The 17,377-nt window shown below is 48.1% G+C and overlaps 1 protein-coding gene across 1 annotated transcript in view; it reads left to right on the top strand.

The window, feature by feature from the left end:
• Positions 1–17,377, top strand: part of LOC119974303 (POU domain, class 2, transcription factor 2-like) — a 430,216-nt gene that overhangs the window by 352,116 nt on the left and 60,723 nt on the right. Inside the window, exon 5 of the mRNA XM_038813076.1 lies at positions 14,054–14,165. Coding sequence (XP_038669004.1) covers positions 14,054–14,165 — 112 coding nt within the window. The remainder of the gene's footprint in view (positions 1–14,053; positions 14,166–17,377) is intronic.

The raw sequence follows: 17,377 nt of genomic DNA, 5'->3' as shown, positions 1-17,377 counted from the left end.
ACATGCAAACTCACACTCATACAAACACACTCACACAAACAAACTCACACACATGCTGACACACACAATCGTAAACTCTAACAATTTCACACAAACTCACCAACATAAATGTGGATAGGCCAACAAGGGGGGGGGGGGCACATTGGATTTGGTACTGGGTAACGAACTGGGCCAAGTGTTAGATTTGTTTGTGGGAGAGCACTTTGGAGATAGTGACCACAATTCGGTGTCTTTCACTATTGCAATGGAGAGGGATAGGGCCATAAGGCAGGGCAAGGTTTATAATTGGGGGAGGGGTAATTATGATGCGATTAGGCAAGAATTAGGGAGCATAAGATGGGAACAGAAATTGTCAGGGAAAGGCACAAATGAAAAGTGGAGCTTGTTCGAGGAATAAATACTGCGTGTCCTTGATAGGTATGTCCCTGTCAGGCAGGGAGGAAATGGCCGTTTGAGGGAACCATGATTCATGAAAGAGGTTGAATGTCTTGTCAAGAGGAAAAAGGAAGCGGATGTAAGGATGAGAAAACAAGGTTCAGTTGGGTCGCTTGAGGGTTACAAGGTAACAAGGAATGAGCTAAAAAAAAGGGCTTAGGAGAGCTAGGAGGGGACATGAGATGTCCTTGGCGGGTCGGATCAAGGAAACCCCCAAGGCTTTTACTCTTATGTGAGAAATTTAAAAATGACCAAGGTGAGGTTAGGGCCGGTCAAGGACAGTAGTGGGAACTTGTGCATGGAGTCAGAAGAGATAGGAGAGACGTTGAATGAATACTTTTCTTCAGTGTTCACCAAGGAGAGGGGCCATGTTTTAGAGGATGAGAGTGTGATACAGGTGGGTAGGCTGGAGGAGGTAGTTGTTCTGAGGAAGGATGTATTAGCAATTTTGGTAAACCTTAGGGTCGACAAATCCCTTGGGCCAGATGGGATATATCCTAGGATTCTTTGGGAGGCAAGGGATGAGATTGCAGAGACTTTGGCTTTGATCTTTGGGTCCTCACTGTCCACGGGGATAGTGCCAGAGGACTGGAGAGTGGCGAATGTTGTTCCTCTGTTCAAGAAAAGGAATAGGAATGACCCTGGTAATTATAGGCCGGTTAGTCTTACTTCGGTGGTCAGTAAGTTAATGGGAAAGGTCCTGAAGGATAGGATTTATGACCATTTGGAAAGATACAGCTTAATCCAAGATAGTCAACACGGATTCATGATGGGTAAGTCTTGCCTCACAATTTGATTGAATTCTTTGAGGAGGTAACTAAGTGTGTAGATTAAGGTAGAGCAGTTAATGTCGTATACATGAATTTCAGTAAGGCGTCTGATAAGGTTCCCCATGGTCGGCTCATGAAGAAAGTAAGGAGGTGTGGGATAGAGGGAAATTTGGCCAATTGGATAAGTAACTGGCTATCACATAGAAGACAGAGGGGGATGGTGGATGGAAAATTTTCAGACTGGAGACCAGTTACCAGCGGTGTACTAGAGGGATCAGTGCTGGGTCCTCTGCTGTTTGTGATTTTTATCAATTACTTGGAGGAGGGGGCTGAAGGTTGGGTCAATAAATTTGCTGATGACACCAAGATTGGTGGAGTAGTGGATGAGGTGGAGGGCTGTTGTCGGCTGCAAAGAAACATTGATAGGATGCATAGCTGGGCCGAAAAATGGCAGATGGTGTTTAACCCTGATAAGTGCGAGGTGATTCATTTTGGTAGGACAAATTTGAATGCGGATTACAGGGTTAACGGCAGGGTTCTGAGGAATGTGGAGGAACAGCGAGATCTTAGGGTTCATGTCCACAGATCTCTGAAGGTTGCCACTCAAGTGGATAGAGCCGTGAAGAGGGCCTATAGTGTGTTAGCGTTTATTAACAGGGGGCTTGAGTTTAAGAGCCGTGGGGTTATGCTGCAACTATACATGACCCTGATGAGACCACATTTGGAGTATTGTGTGCAGTTCTGGTCATCTCACTATAGGAAGGATGTGGATGCTTTGGAAAGGGTGCAAAGGAGATTTACCAGGATGCTGTCTGGTTTGGAGGGTAGGTGTTATGAGGAAAGGTTGAGGGAGCTGGGGCTTTTCTCTTTGGAGCGGAGGAGGATGAGAGGCGGCTTAATAGAGGTTTATACGATGATGAGGGGGATAGATAGAGTGGACGTTCAGAGACTATTTCCTTGGGTGGATGTAGCTGGTACAAGGGGGCATGACTATAAGGTTCAGGGTGGCAGATATAGGAGGGATGTCCGAGGTATGTTCTTTACTCAGAGAGTGGTTAGGGTGTGGAGTGGACTGCCTGCTGTGATAGTGGAGTTGGACACTTTAGGAACTTTCAAGCGGTTATTGGATAGGCACATGGAGCACACCAGAATGACAGGGAGTGGGATAGGTTGATCGTGGTTTCGGACAATGCTCGGCACAACATCGAGGGCCGAAGGGCCTGTTCTGTGCTGTACTGTTCTATGTTCTATGTTCACACACAAATGCATTGGATTGGGTTCGACAAGGACTTTCCTACCCTGAGGAACTTTACAAAGAACTCGCCTTCTTGGCTGTAAGTGATCAAGGTGCTATCGCATGATGCAACATTGTCCCTGAACTTGGATTGGATTTGTTTTATTTTCACGTGTACCAAGGTACAGTGAAATGCATTGTTCCATACATGAAAAAAAACATAGGACACACAAACTCACACGCTAACAAATTCACACAAACTCACACACAAACGCAAGTTCACACACTGACAAACTCTCACAGAAATTGACACACACACACAAATTGATACTCACTCACACAAACTCACACACACACAAACGCACACACACACACAAACTCAAACACACACAAACGCACAAAAACTCACGCACAAAAATAAACATTCACACAAAAATTCACACAAACAGATTCACACAAACGCTCACACAAACAAATTCACACAAACTCACACATACGTACTCGCACTCTAACAAACACACAATCTCTCACACTCCATCTCTCTCACGCACACACTCACTCTAACATATACATACAAACTCACACAAATGCAAACATACACACAAACTCTCACACACCATCTCTCACACACATACACTCACTCGAACACACACACAAACTGACACACACAAACTGACACACAAACACACACACACAAACTCTCACACACCAACTTTCACACACACACACAAACTCACACACTCGCACTCTAACAAACACATACACAAACTCACACACCATCTCTCACACACATACACTCACTCGAACACACACACAAACTGACACACACAAACTGACACACAAACACACACACACAAACTCTCACACACCAACTTTCACACACACACACAAACTCACACACTCGCACTCTAACAAACACATACACAAACTCTCACACACCATCTCTCACACACACACACTCTAACACACACACAAACTCACACAAATGCAAACTCATACACAAATTCACACTAACAAATTCACACAAACACAAACTCACACAAAGAAACTTACTCGAAGAAAATCACACTAACTCACACACACAAACTCACTAACAAACTCACACTCAAACTGACACTCACAAACTCACACGAACTCACTCATACAAACACACTCACATTCTAACCCACAAACACACACACACTTACACTCTAACAAACACACACACAAACTCACTCTAACAAACTCACCCACGCACAAACTCACACACACACACAAGCTCATACACACACACACAAACTCATACACACGATCTTAAACTCTAACAAATTCACACAAACTCACTGACACACCCACAAGCATCGAATTGAGTTCGACAAGGACTTTCCTACCCTGCGGTAGAACTGGCCTTCTGGGTTGTATGTGATCAAGATCAAGGTTGCATGATGCAACCTTTTCCCTGAACTTGGATTGGAATTGTTTATCGTCACATGTTCCAAGGTACAGTGAAAGTATTGTTCTACGTACAGTCCAGGCAGATTATTCCATCCATGAAAAAAAACATAGGACACACAAACACATACTCACACACACACACGCAAGCTCACACACATATATACATACACACACACACACACACACAATCTCGCTCACACACACACACACACACACACACACACACAAGCTCACACACAAACTCACACACACACACAATCACACAAAGTCACGCACAAACTTTCACGCACACAAACTCTCTCACACACACGCACACAAACTCACGCACACACACACAAACGGCTTGTGGTCCGTAATGATCCTGAAACCTCAACTATCCACATACCTGATCAATTTCTTCACAGCAAAGCCTCTTTCTCAATTTGTGCATAATTGCGCTTGGCCATGGCCAATGTCTGGGAGGCGAAAATGATGGGTGTCTCTCTCTGCCATCTTCCAGCGATGTGATAAAATGGCACCAGTGCCACATGGTGGTGCGTCACATCACACAACTACTCAATTGGCAGGATCATAATGTGTTGACAAGCCGGAGGAAGTTAGTTGTTTTTTACCTGTGTGAATGCCTCTTTCTGTTGCTTTCTCCATGTCCGTTCATGGTGCTTTTTTAGGAGGAGGTGTAGAGAGGCTAATACTGTCGCGAGGCCGGGATGAACTTTCCATAATAGTTTACCAATACCAGGAAGACCGCAGCTCTGTGGTGTTTTCAGGGGTTCGAGTCTGCTGAATAGCCTATATGTACGCCTTCTCCATGACCGGGTGTAACCCCTCACGGTGCACCTGGTAGGCCAGGTACGCCACTTTCCTCGTGTGGAAAACGCCCGTTTCTGTGAAACGACGATGCACCCTGTCCAAATTACTGAAATGTTCTGTTAGGTTTCCCCTGTGACCAACAGGTCATCCATGTACACCACCACCCGCTGTAAACCTTGGAGTATATTTCCCATCACTCTCTGGAGGGGGAGCAGCCACAAGTCGTGGTACACATCGGTACCAATGACATAAGTAGGAAAAGGGATGGGGATGTAAAACAGGAATTCAGGGAGCTAGGGTGGAAACTGAGAGCCAGGACAGACCCGTGTTGTCATCTCTGGTTTTCTGCCAGTGCCACGTGCTAGCAAGGTGAGGAACAGGGAGAGAGTGCAGATAAACACGTGGCTACAGGAATGGTGTAGGAGGGAGGGGTTCAGTGACTTGGATAATTGGAGCACATTCTGGGGAAGGTGGGACCTGTACAAACAGGATGGGTTACACCTGAACCAGAGGGCCACCAATATCCTGGGAGGGAAATTTGCTACAGCTCTTCGGGGGGAGTTTAAACTAAATTGGCAGGGGGATGGGAAACTGATTTGTAGTCCAGGAGATAACGTTGCTAGAGTTCAGCTTGTTCAAGGAGCAAATACTGCGTGTCCTTGATACATATGTCCCTGTCAGGCAGGGAGGAAATGGTCGAGTGAGGGAACCATGGTTTACAAGAGAGGTTGAATGTCTTGTCAAGAGGAAGAAGGGGCCTTATGTAAGTATAAGAAAACAAGGTTCAGTTAGGGCTCTTGAGGGATACAAGATAGCTAGGAAGGAGCCCAAGAAAGGGCTTACGAGAGTTAGGAGGGGCATGAGAAGTCCTTGGCGGGTAGGATCAAGGAAAACCCGAAGGCTTTATACACTTATGTGAGGAATGAAAGAATGACCAAGGTGAAGTTAGGGTCGGTCAAGGACAGTAGTGGGAACGTGTGCATGGAGTCTAAAGATATAGGAGAGGCCCTAAATGAATACTTTTCTTCAGTGTTCACAAAGGATGATCCTTGTTGTTGATGAGGATAGGGCGATGCAGGCTGGTAGGCTGGAGGAGGTAGATATTCGGAAGGAATATGTGTTAGAAATTTTGAGATAGATAAGTCCCCTGGGCCTGATGGGATATATCCTAGGATTCTTTGGGAGGCGAGGGATGAGATTGCAGAGCCTTTGGCTTTGATCTTTATGTCCTCACTGTCTACAGGAATAGTGCCAGAAGACTGGAGAGAGGCGAATGTTGTCCCCTTGTTCAAGAAATGGAATAGGTGGAACCCTGGGAATTATAGGCCGGTTAGTCTCACTTCGGTCATAGATAAATTATTGGAAATGTTCCCGAAGGATAGGATTTATGATCATTTGGAAAGATGCAGCTTAATCCAGGATAGTCAGCACGGATTTGTGAAGGGAAAGTCTTGCCTCACAAGTTTGATTGTATTATTTGAGGAGGCAACTAGGCACATAGATGAAGGTAGAGCAGTTGATGTCGTATACATGGATTTTAGATAAGGTGCCCCATGTCAGCTCATGCATAAAGTAAGGAGGCATGGCATAGAGGGAAATTTGTCCGATTGGATCAGTAACTGGCTATCACATAGAACACAGAGGGTGGTGGCAGATGGTAAATTTTCATTCTGGAGCCCAGTCACCAGCAGTGTACCACAGGGATCAATGCTGGGTCCTCTGCTATTTGTGATTCATAGATTCATAGAATTTACAGTGCAGAAGGAGGCCATTCGGCCCATCGAGTCTGCACCGGCTCTTGGAAAGAGCACCCTACCCAAGGTCAACACCTCCATCCTATCCCCATAACCCAGTAACCCCACCCAACACTAAGGGATGTTTATCAATGACTTGGATGATAGAGTTGAAGGTTGGGTTAGTAAATTTGCTGATGACACCAAGATTGGTGGAGTAGTGGATAATGTGGAGGGTTACAACAACATTGATAGGATGCAGAGCTGGGCTGAAAAGTGGCAGATGGAGTTTAACCCTGATAATTGTGAGGTGATTCATTTTTAGGACAAATTTGAATGCGGATTACAGGGTCAACGGCAGGGTTCTGAAGAATGTGGAGGAGCAGACAGAGCTCGGTATTCATGCCCATCGGTCTCTGAAAGTTGCCACCCAAGTGGATAGAGCTGTGAAGAAAGCCTATAGTGTGTTAGCATTTATTAATAGGGGGATTGAGTTTAAGAGCCGTGAGGTTATGCTGCAACTACAAGACCTTGGTTCGACCACATTTGGAGTATTATGTGCAGTTCTGGTCACCTCATTATAGGAAGGATGCGGAAGCATCGGAATGGGTGCAAAGGAGATTTACCAGGATGCTGCCTGGATTGGTGGGTAGGTCTTATGAGGAAAGGTTGAGGGAGCTAGGGCTTTTCTCATTGGAGCGAAGGAGGATGAGAGGTGACTTAATTGAGGTGTATAAGATGATGAGAGGGATAGATAGTGTGGACGTTCAGAGACTATTTCCTCGGGTGGATGTAGCTGTTACAAGTGGGCATAACTATAAGGTTCAGGGTGGGAGATATAGGAGGGATGTCAGAAGTAGGTTCTTTACTCAGAGAGTGGTTGGGGCGTGGAACGCACTCCCAGCTATGGTAGTGGAGTCAGATACTTTAGGAACTTTCAAGCGGTTATTGGATCGGCATATGGAGTGCACTAGAATGATTGGGAGTAGGTTGATTTGATCTTAGTTTCAGTCTAGTTCGGCACAACATCGTGGGCCGAAGGGCCTGTACTGTGCTGTACAGTTCTATGTTCTATATATTCTAATATGGCACAGGCCACGACACTCCCAAGGGCAGCCTGGTGTATTCTCACTGGCCTTTTGGCTTTCTATAGTCACCTATTGACGTGAGGCTGAGTCCAATTCTAACTGCAAACACACATGGCTCGTGTCGAGCTTAGTAAGTGAGTATCCACCGGCCAGTTTTGCATATCGATCCTCAATGCGGGGCATCAGGTAACAATCCAACCGGTAAGCCATGTTGACCATTAACTTACACAACCCGAGCAGCACGGTGGCACAGTGGGTTAGCCCTGCTGCCTCATGGCGCCGAGGTCCCAGGTTCGATCCTGGCTCTGGGTCACTGTCCGTGTGGAGTTTTCACATTCTCCCCGTGGTTGCGTGGGTTTCGCCCCCACAACTCAAAGGTGTGCAGGCTAGGTGGATTGAACACGCTAAATTGCCCCTTAATTGGAGAAAAGTGAATTGGATACACTAAATTTATTTTTAAAAACTTACACTCCCGAACTTCCATACTCAAGGTTTGAACACCAGGACCACCAGCGCGGCCCAGTCTGCAAAGCACACTGGCCTGGTGATTCCATGTCCTTCCAGCCAGCTACATTCAGCCTCAACTTTCGCTAACAAGGTGTAAGGAACTGAGTGAGCTCTGAAATATCTTTGGTTGTGCATCCGAGCCGATCTGAATTTTTCCGATGGCCTCTTTATATCTTTCCCAGTCCGGGTTGGAAAACCTCCGGGTATTTTCCTGGAAATTAGTAAATGTCCCTGGATCACATTTGGAAAATTTGTTGCCAGTCCAGGTGTAGGCAGGTTAGCCAATGGCGGCCGGGCAGGCTGGGGCCGTGTCCCTTGGCTGTAATGAACGGGAGACGCACCGAGACCGTTGTCCATAAACCACCAGGGTCATACTGCTTCCTGCAATGGCTGATGGTTCGCTGGTATGCGTCGCTAATCCTGCCTCGGTGTCCCGCAGATCCAGTGGCTGCACCCCTCACTTTATCCTGTCCAAAGTCTGCTTTGCAACAATAGAAACCACAGCTCCCGTGTCTAGCTCCATATCTAATGGATGCCCGTTTACCTGCACAGTTACCTTGATGAGGGCCACTCGAGTTACTGTAACGTGATTCAACTGCATACACGCCTCCTCTGGCTGGTCCAGGTGGAAGGTGCGATTCCGTAGTTGTCACCTGCCTCGACTGGTGTGTCTGGATCTCTGGCTGACCTATGCTCCCTTTGAGCCCTTTGTCTACATAAAATTTGTACGGCTCGCTGAAGGTTTAGGGACGTTTCGGCCAGCAACTTCCTTTAATTAGCCGTGTTATTTACACTGGAGACCAAATGGCCACGCTGCATTGCTGAAAGGGAAGTTCCCTACTCACAAAAGTTGTTTTCTAGCCTCGTTAAAAACTCGATGACGGACACTCCAGCGGTCATCTCTGCCGTATTGATACGGTACTCTGCACAATTACAGACAGTTTAGGGTTGAAGTGTTGCCCCACTAGTTCAAAGGTTACCAATTGTTCAAAGGTTTTAGGTGTAAAGCTTTCAATCACTCGATAAGTATGTGCTCCATTGGCAGTCAGCAGTATTACTGTCTGTCGATAATCACCTTTGATATTATTTGCCTGGAAAAAGTATCACCTGCATTCTGCGTATTGTGCCCAATCCCTGAGGCTTGCATTGAACATGTCCAGTCTTCCAAACTGAGACATCTTCGTTACCAACCGTGGTTCGGCTGAGTAAAGGAGACGGATCACCCAGCCATGTAGCTGCATTGACAGTAATCCAGTTTTATCATCATGCCAGTTTTGTAGGCCACAAATCAGTCTGAACCGAGTTAGTTGTGGTGATATGATCTGCATACTCGTCTGCCATTGGGCCAGAACGTCGGCTTACCATTGGCCCTGGTCGGTCATGTGCCTCTCGACCGATTGGCCGAGAGGCTGAGTTAACCACGCCACTATTAACGAGGTATAAATGCTCAGACGCCTGACGATCGTCCCTTTCCACTGTAGACGATCGCAGAGCTGTGTTCTAGTCAATTAAAGCCAGACTTTGGTAAATCACTCGCCTCGCGTACAATCGATGGTACATCAATTTAATTGACTACGACTTTGAAGATGGAGTTCCGCATCAAGCCCGAATGCCTCCGCATCAGCCCGCAAACTCCGAACTCTGCAGAACTTTTCCAACTCTGGCTGACTTGCCTCGAAGGGCTCCTAGCATCTACGTGGCTGGGATGCTGTCTCCCGTGATCCGCCAGCGGATGCTGGAAAGAGACAAACTCAGTTTAACTGAGACGCTGATCCTCTCCGCCTCCCTTGAGGTCGCTGATCTAAGCGCTCGCACCTATGACCCTGGCCAGGCCGCCTCCTGGCACGCTTCCCACCCGCCGCTCCCGGCCTCCCTCAGGCTTGTGCCGCGGGGCGCCCCGATAAATCCGCGGGGCCCCGCTGCTACTTTTGCGGGTTCGCTAAACACCCTCGCTCGCGCTGCCCAGCCCGCTCCGCCCTCTGTAAGAGCTGCGGGAAGAAGGGCCACTACTCCATGGTCTGCCAGGCCAAAACGCTGGCTGCAGCGCTTCTGGAAGCTGCACAGCACTCTCCCGCCCCCAGGCCTCTGCGAACGGCCTGTGTGCCTCTCTCTCTCCCCCAGGGTCGCCCCAGCCGCTCCCGACTCACGCCCCGCGGGCCGACAAGCGCACCTCCCCGGCCCCTCCAGGTCTCTGCCGGCCTGCCCCGCACGTTTCTCCCCCCGGGCCCCGGCGCCCGACCGGCTCGCCTCTCCGAGCCCCCCCGGTCCCTGCCTGCCCGCAGCGCGACTCTGCTCCCCCCGTCCCCGGCCCCCCGCACCCGGCCTGCGCGCCTTACCTCCTCCCGCAGCTGATGCATCTAACTGGCCTCCTGGAGCCGGCCTGCGCGTCCCCACAGCTGATGCACCTAACTCACCTCCTGGAGCCGGCCTGCGCGTCCCCACAGCTGATGCATGTAACTCACCTCCTGGAGCCGGCCTGCGCGTCCCCGCAGCTGATGCATCTAACTGGCCTCCTGGAGTACCATCGATTGTACGCGAGGCGAGTGATTTACCAAAGTCTGGCTTTAATTGACTAAAACACAGCTCTGCGATCGTCTACAGTGGAAAGGGACGATCGTCAGGCGTCTGAGCATTTATACCTCGTTAATAGAGGCGTGGTTAACTCAGCCTCTCGGCCAATCGGTCGAGAGGCACATGACCGACCAGGGCCAATGGTAAGCCGACGTTCTGGCCCAATGGCAGACAAGTATGCAGATCATATCACCACATTCACCCCTTACGGAGAAGGAAGGCGGGGGGGGGGGGGTGTGAACGAGACCCAGGGTGGGGTGGGAGAACTGGTGATATGAGTAGCCGTCGGAAGAATAATTTTCTCTCCGTACCCTTATCGAATTTGGGGGCTTCCCACTGGCCCAGACATAACGATATTTACAAAAAGAAAGTCCATGGGGCTGTAGAACTCTAGAAGGATTCGATCAGTCTTTTGGTGGTCCTTGACATCCTGGCCGAGCGCCGCAGTGGAGGAGTTGACGTCGGATCGGCTGATAGTCCTGCTGATGTCCTGGAGTCCGGGAGCGATAGACTTCGAGTAGTCTCCGTCACCTGAGCTGGCCGCGGAGACGCCATGGTTGAGGGATGGGGAAGCTGAGTGGGGTGCTGGGGTGAAAAAGGGGAGGGGGGGTCTGTGGTGGGGGGGGCCGCACGCCGGTGGGTGCCAGGTCCCGGAGGGAGACCGTGTCCTGCCGACTGTCGGGGTACTCCACATACGCGTACTGCGGGTTAGCGTGGACTAACTGGACTTGTTCCACCAAAGGGTCGGACTTGTGCACCCGCACATGCTTCCGGAGCAAGATGGGCCCGGGGGTGACCAGCCACGTCGGGAGATGCCGTGTAGCTGCATTGACAGTAATCCAGTTTTATCATCACGCCAGTTTTGTAGGCCACAAATCAGTCTGAACCGAGTTAGTAAAAAGAAAGTTGGTTAATTGCAATGCACTTGTATTTACAAAAAATATCCCAGCTGGGCCTGCTCTGTCGGTTCCATACCTGATCAACTTCATATAGAATTCAATCATGAATGTCCTTGGGCTCCCCGCCCCTTAACACGGGATGCTCGCATTTCTGAAATTCATGGGAGAATGTTTGCTCTAATCCCGTAAATCACATGTTATAACAAACTCACACACACACAAACACACACACACAAACTAACACACACACAAACTCTCACACACACAAACTCACTCACACACCAACAAACACACACAAACTCACACGCACACAAACTCACACACCAACAAACTCACACCAACAAACTCACACGCACACAAACTCGCATACACACAAACACACATACACACAAAGTTTTGCACACACAAACACACATGCACAAACTCTCACACACACAAACTCACACACCAACAAACTCACACACCAACAAACTCGCATACACACAAACACACATACACACACAAAGTTTCACACACACAAACTCACACGCACAAACTCACATGCACAAACTCACCAACACGCAAACTCACATACACACGCAAACTCACGCACAAACTGACCAACACACAAACTCACATACACACACACAAACTCACACACATTCACATTTACACTCTCACACACGCACATTCTAACACACACCCACACACAAACTCACATAAACAACTCACGCACACACTCTCACACGCGCACACAAAAACACACACTCACATTCTCACAAATTCTCACACTTGCACTCACTAAAAAACTCAAACACAAAATCACACACTCATATACACTGTCACAAAAGTACACACACACTCTCACAAACTCTCACATGCACAAACTCACATACAAACGCACACACACAAACTCACTAACAAATACATATACACAAACTCACACACACAAATTCACACACACTATAACAAACTCACGCACAGACATTCGGGCACTCGCACACATTGTCTAAAGTCACACACACTCACACTCTGACAAACTCACAAACCCACACACAGCCTCTCACAAACTCACACACATGCTCTCACAAATTCACACATACACGCTCACACACACACCCACTCATACATACACTCACAAAGCCACACAGACAAACTCACACACTCTCTCAAACTCAAAGAACAATGAAGAACAAAGAAAAGTACAGCACAGGAACAGGCCCTTCGGCCCTCCAAGCCCGTGCCGACCATGCTGCCCGTCTAAACTAAAATCTTCTACACTTTCTGGGTCCGCATCCTTCTATTCCCATCCTATTGATGTATTTGTCAAGATGCCTCTTAAACATCACTATCGTCCCTGCTTCCACCACCTCCTCCGGCAGCGAGTTCCAGGCACCCAATACCCTCTGTGTAAAAAACTTGCCTCGTACATCTCCTCTAAACCTTGCCCCTCACATCTTAAACCTATGTCCCCTAGTAATTGACCCCTCTACCCTGGGGAAAAGCCTCTGAGTATCCACTCTGTCTATGCCCCTCATAATTTTGCAGACCTCTATCAGGTCGCACTTCAACCTCCGTCGTTCCAGTGAGAACAAACCGAGTTTATTCAACCGCTCCTCATAGCTAATGCCCTCCATACCAGGCAACATCCTGGTAAATCTCTTCTGCACCCTCTCTAAAGCCTCCACATCCTTCTGGTAGTGTGGCGACCAGAATTGAACACTATACTCCAAGTGTGGCCTAACTAAGGTTCTATACAGCTGCAATATGACTTGCCAATTCTTATACTCAATGCCCCTGCCAATGAAGGCAAGCATACCGTATGCCTTCTTGACGACCTTCTCCACCTGTTTTGCCCCTTTCAGTGACCTGTGGACCTGTACACCTAGATCTCTCTGACTTTCAATACTCTTGAGGGTTCCACCATTCACTGCATTAGACCTTCCAAAATGCATTACCTTACATTTGTCTGGATTAAACTCCATCTGCCATCTCTCCGCCCAAGTCTCCAAACAATCTAAATCCTGCTGTATCCTCTGACAGTCCTCATCGCTATCCGCAATTCCACCAACGCACATTCTCACAAACTCACGGACACACAAACTCTCACACACAAACTTCCACACACACACTCACAAACTCATACTCTAACAACTCTCAAACAGTTATCACACTCTGAGATTGAGGACAGTTGGAGGGACTCACTGAATAGTAACTTTGCAGTGTGCTAGAATAGTGTGCTGGAATAGTGACTTTGCAGTGTGCTAGAATAGTGTGCTCGAATAGTGACTTTGCAGTGTGCTAGAATAGTGTGCTAGAATAGTGTGCTAGAATAGTGACTTTACAGTGTGCTAGAATAGTGTGCTGGAATAGTGACTTTGCAGTGTGCTAGAATAGTGTGCTAGAATAGTGACTTTGCAGTGTGCTAGAATAGTGTGCTAGAATAGTGACTGCATTGTGCTAGAATAGTGTGCTAGACTAGTGACTTTGCAGTGTGCTAGAATAGAGACTTTGCAGTGTGCTAGAATAGTGTGCTAGAATAGTGACTTTGCAGTGTGCTAGATGTGACTAACAGGTTTTTCTTTGTGTGTAGGACCTCCAGCAGTTACTGCAGCTTCAGCAGTTGGTACTGGTACCTGGGCATCACCTTGCTGCCAATCTCCAAGGCCCGGCACAGTTCCTCATGCCACAGCAAGGACAGCAAGGTAGGGTAGTGCAATCACTCCAAAAGTAGGGATAGACATATAGAACATAGAACAGTACAGCACAGAACAGGCCCTTCGGCCCTCAATGTTGTGCCGAGCAATGATCACCCTACTCAAGCCCACGTATCCCCCCTATACCCGTAACCCAACAACCCCCCCTTAACCTTACTTTTTTTAGGACACTACGGGCAATTTAGCATGGCCAATCCACCTAACCCGCACATCTTTGGACTGTGGGAGGAAACCGGAGTACCCGGAGGAAACCCACGCACACACGGGGAGGACGTGCAGACTCCACACAGACAGTGACCCAGCCGGGAATCGAACCTGGGACCCTGGAGCTGTGAAGCATTTATGCTAACCACCATGCTACCATGCTGCCCAAAATCTGAGCGGAGCAGACACAAAAGCCACCACCACAACCCTGACACACACCACCGGGACCGTTCCTTCATCACAGCTGTAACTAATCTAACCCCGTGCTGTACCTGTCCTGGGAGTGTTTGATGGGGACAGTGTAGAGGAAGCTTTACTCTGTATCTAACCCCGTGCTGTACCTGTCCTGGGAGTGTTCGATGGGGACAGTGTAGCGAGAGATTTACTCTGTATCTAACCCCGTGCTGTACCTGTCCTGGGAGTGTTCGATGGGGACAGTGTAGCGAGAGATTTACTCTGTATCTAACCCCGTGCTGTACCTGTCCTGGGAGTGTTCGATGGGGACAGTGTAGCGAGAGATTTACTCTGTATCTAACCCCGTGCTGACCCTGTCCTGGGAGTGTTTGATGGGGACAGTGTAGAGGGAGCTTTACTCTGTATCTAACCCCGTGCTGACCCTGTCCTGGGAGTGTTTGATGGGGACAGTGTAGAGGGAGCTTTACTCTGTATCTAACCCCGTGCTGTACCTGTCCTGGGAGTGTTTGATGGGGACAGTGTAGAGGGAGCTTTACTCTGTATCTAACCCCGTGCTGACCCTGTCCTGGGAGTGTTTGGCGACAGTGTAGAAGGAGCTTTACTCTGTATCTAACCATGTGCTTTTCCTGTCCTGGGAGTTTTTGATGGGACAGTGCAGAGGGAGCTTCACTCTGTATCTAACCCCGTGCTGTACCTGTCCTGGGAGTGTTTGGCGACAGTGTAGAAGGAGCTTTACTCTGTATCTAACCATGTGCTTTTCCTGTCCTGGGAGTTTTTGATGGGACAGTGCAGAGGGAGCTTTACTCTGTATCTAACCCCGTGCTGTACCTGTCCTGGGAGTGTTTGGCGACAGTGTAGAGCAGTGGTTCTCAACTGGGGTCCACATGGACCCTGGGGGTCCATGTAACATTACTGGGGGTCCATACAAAAAAAATACCGAATTGGGGGTCCACGGTGATATTTTAGTGGTCCATAGAGCAATTCTAGTTCAGAACAATTGTTATTACTAAGAATCAAGTAGAAGAAGAAAATGTTTGTTTTCATGATGAATATTCACCTTTCTCTCTCTCTCTCGCACTGACAAAGGTCAAAGAGAGATTATAATCTATCTAATTTACCTTGAGGGCTGAAGGGGCTCAGAACCAAAAAGGTGCATTTGCTGTGTTTATTTTTGTGGTACTGTATTCTGAGAAAAAAGAAATCCATACCGGTTGATGACAAATGGGTTTATTGTGCTTTAATGACAGTTGTTGTTGAAGATTGCCCGGGCTATTGTCCCCTAGGAACAGCCCGGAGGACCTTTAATGACAGAAGCAGCTTATTAAATACCCACGGTTGACCTGACGCTTATGTCACGTTTCTCCTTGACAAGTTTAATGAATGATTTAACACAGTAATCACTAGAAACTGTGTATATTTGATATGAATTGGTTATTTTTAGAGTAATTTAATTCAATTTAGTCAGTAAAAAGTTTTTTTCATTACTTTTCATATTAGAATAAGTTTGGCAACGTACGAAAATACCGCTAATCCGTTTCCAACTTTAGGATTAGTTTACCACGCATATAAGAAGCTTTTTTTTCTGTGGAATGGCTACGGGGGTCCACAAAAAAAAATTAAGAGGAAAAGGGGTCCATGGGTTAAAAAAGGTTGAGAACCACTGGTGTAGAGGGAGCTTTACTCTGTATCTAACCATGTGCTCTTCCTGTCCTGGGAGTGTTTGATGGGGACAGTATAGAGGGAGCTTTACTCTGCATCTAACCCCGTGCTGTACCTGTCCTGGGAGTGTTTGATGGGGACAGTATAGAGGGAGCCTTACTCTGCATCTAACCCCGTGCTGTACCTGTCCTGGGAGTGTTTGATGGGGACAGTATAGAGGGAGCCTTACTCTGCATCTAACCCCGTGCTGTACCTGTCCTGGGAGTGTTTGATGGGGACAGTGTAGAGGGAGCCTTACTCTGCATCTAACCCCGTGCTGTACCTGTCCTGGGAGTGTTTGATGGGGACAGTGTAGAGGGAGCCTTACTCTGCATCTAACCCCGTGCTGTACCTGTCCTGGGAGTGTTTGATGGGGACAGTGTAGAGGGAGCTTTACTCTGTATCTAACCCCGTGCTGTACCTGTCCTGGGAGTGTTTGATGGGGACAGTGTAGAGGGAGCCTTACTCTGCATCTAACCCCATGCTGCACGTGTCCTGGGAGTGTTTGATGGGGGATAGTGTTGAGGGATCTTTGCTCTGTCGAGGGAGTTTTAAATGGTATCTAATCCCATGCTGTACCACTTACTGGGGAGGCCCCCGAATCAGGGGGGGCATTTGGATATGGGGTCGCTCCTGTTAATTGTAAGAAAATAGGGCTTAAGTGGTGACAATTGATTTCTCAACATGCTGCAGCGAGATCTCGCCGAGGGGAGCGGGCCGGTTGCATCGCAAACTGTTTGGCGCTTGACGCGGTTCTCGTTTTAGGTCACTCCCGCTATTCACCGGCCACATTTTGCTCCAGCAAGCTTGCAACGAGGCCTGAGAATCGGGCCCTCTTGGATCAAACCTTGTGATGTACCTGTCCTGGGAGTGTTTAATGGGGACAGTATAGAGAGATGTTTACTTGGTATGTACATCGTCAGTATCAGGTCTGAGATTGTTTATGGGGACAGTGCAGAGGGAGCTTTACATAGAACATAGAACATAGAAAAATACAGCACAAAACAGGCCCTTCAGCCCATGATGTTGTGCCGAACTATTGTCCCAGATTAAGAACAAATTAATCTACACGCCATAATTCTACCGTTATCCATGTAGCTACC

This window comes from Scyliorhinus canicula, chromosome 12 (assembly GCF_902713615.1).
Source record: "Scyliorhinus canicula chromosome 12, sScyCan1.1, whole genome shotgun sequence".
NCBI lineage: Eukaryota > Metazoa > Chordata > Chondrichthyes > Carcharhiniformes > Scyliorhinidae > Scyliorhinus > Scyliorhinus canicula.
Note: the sequence above shows the minus strand (reverse complement) of the source record. Positions and strands in the feature narration are given on the sequence as shown.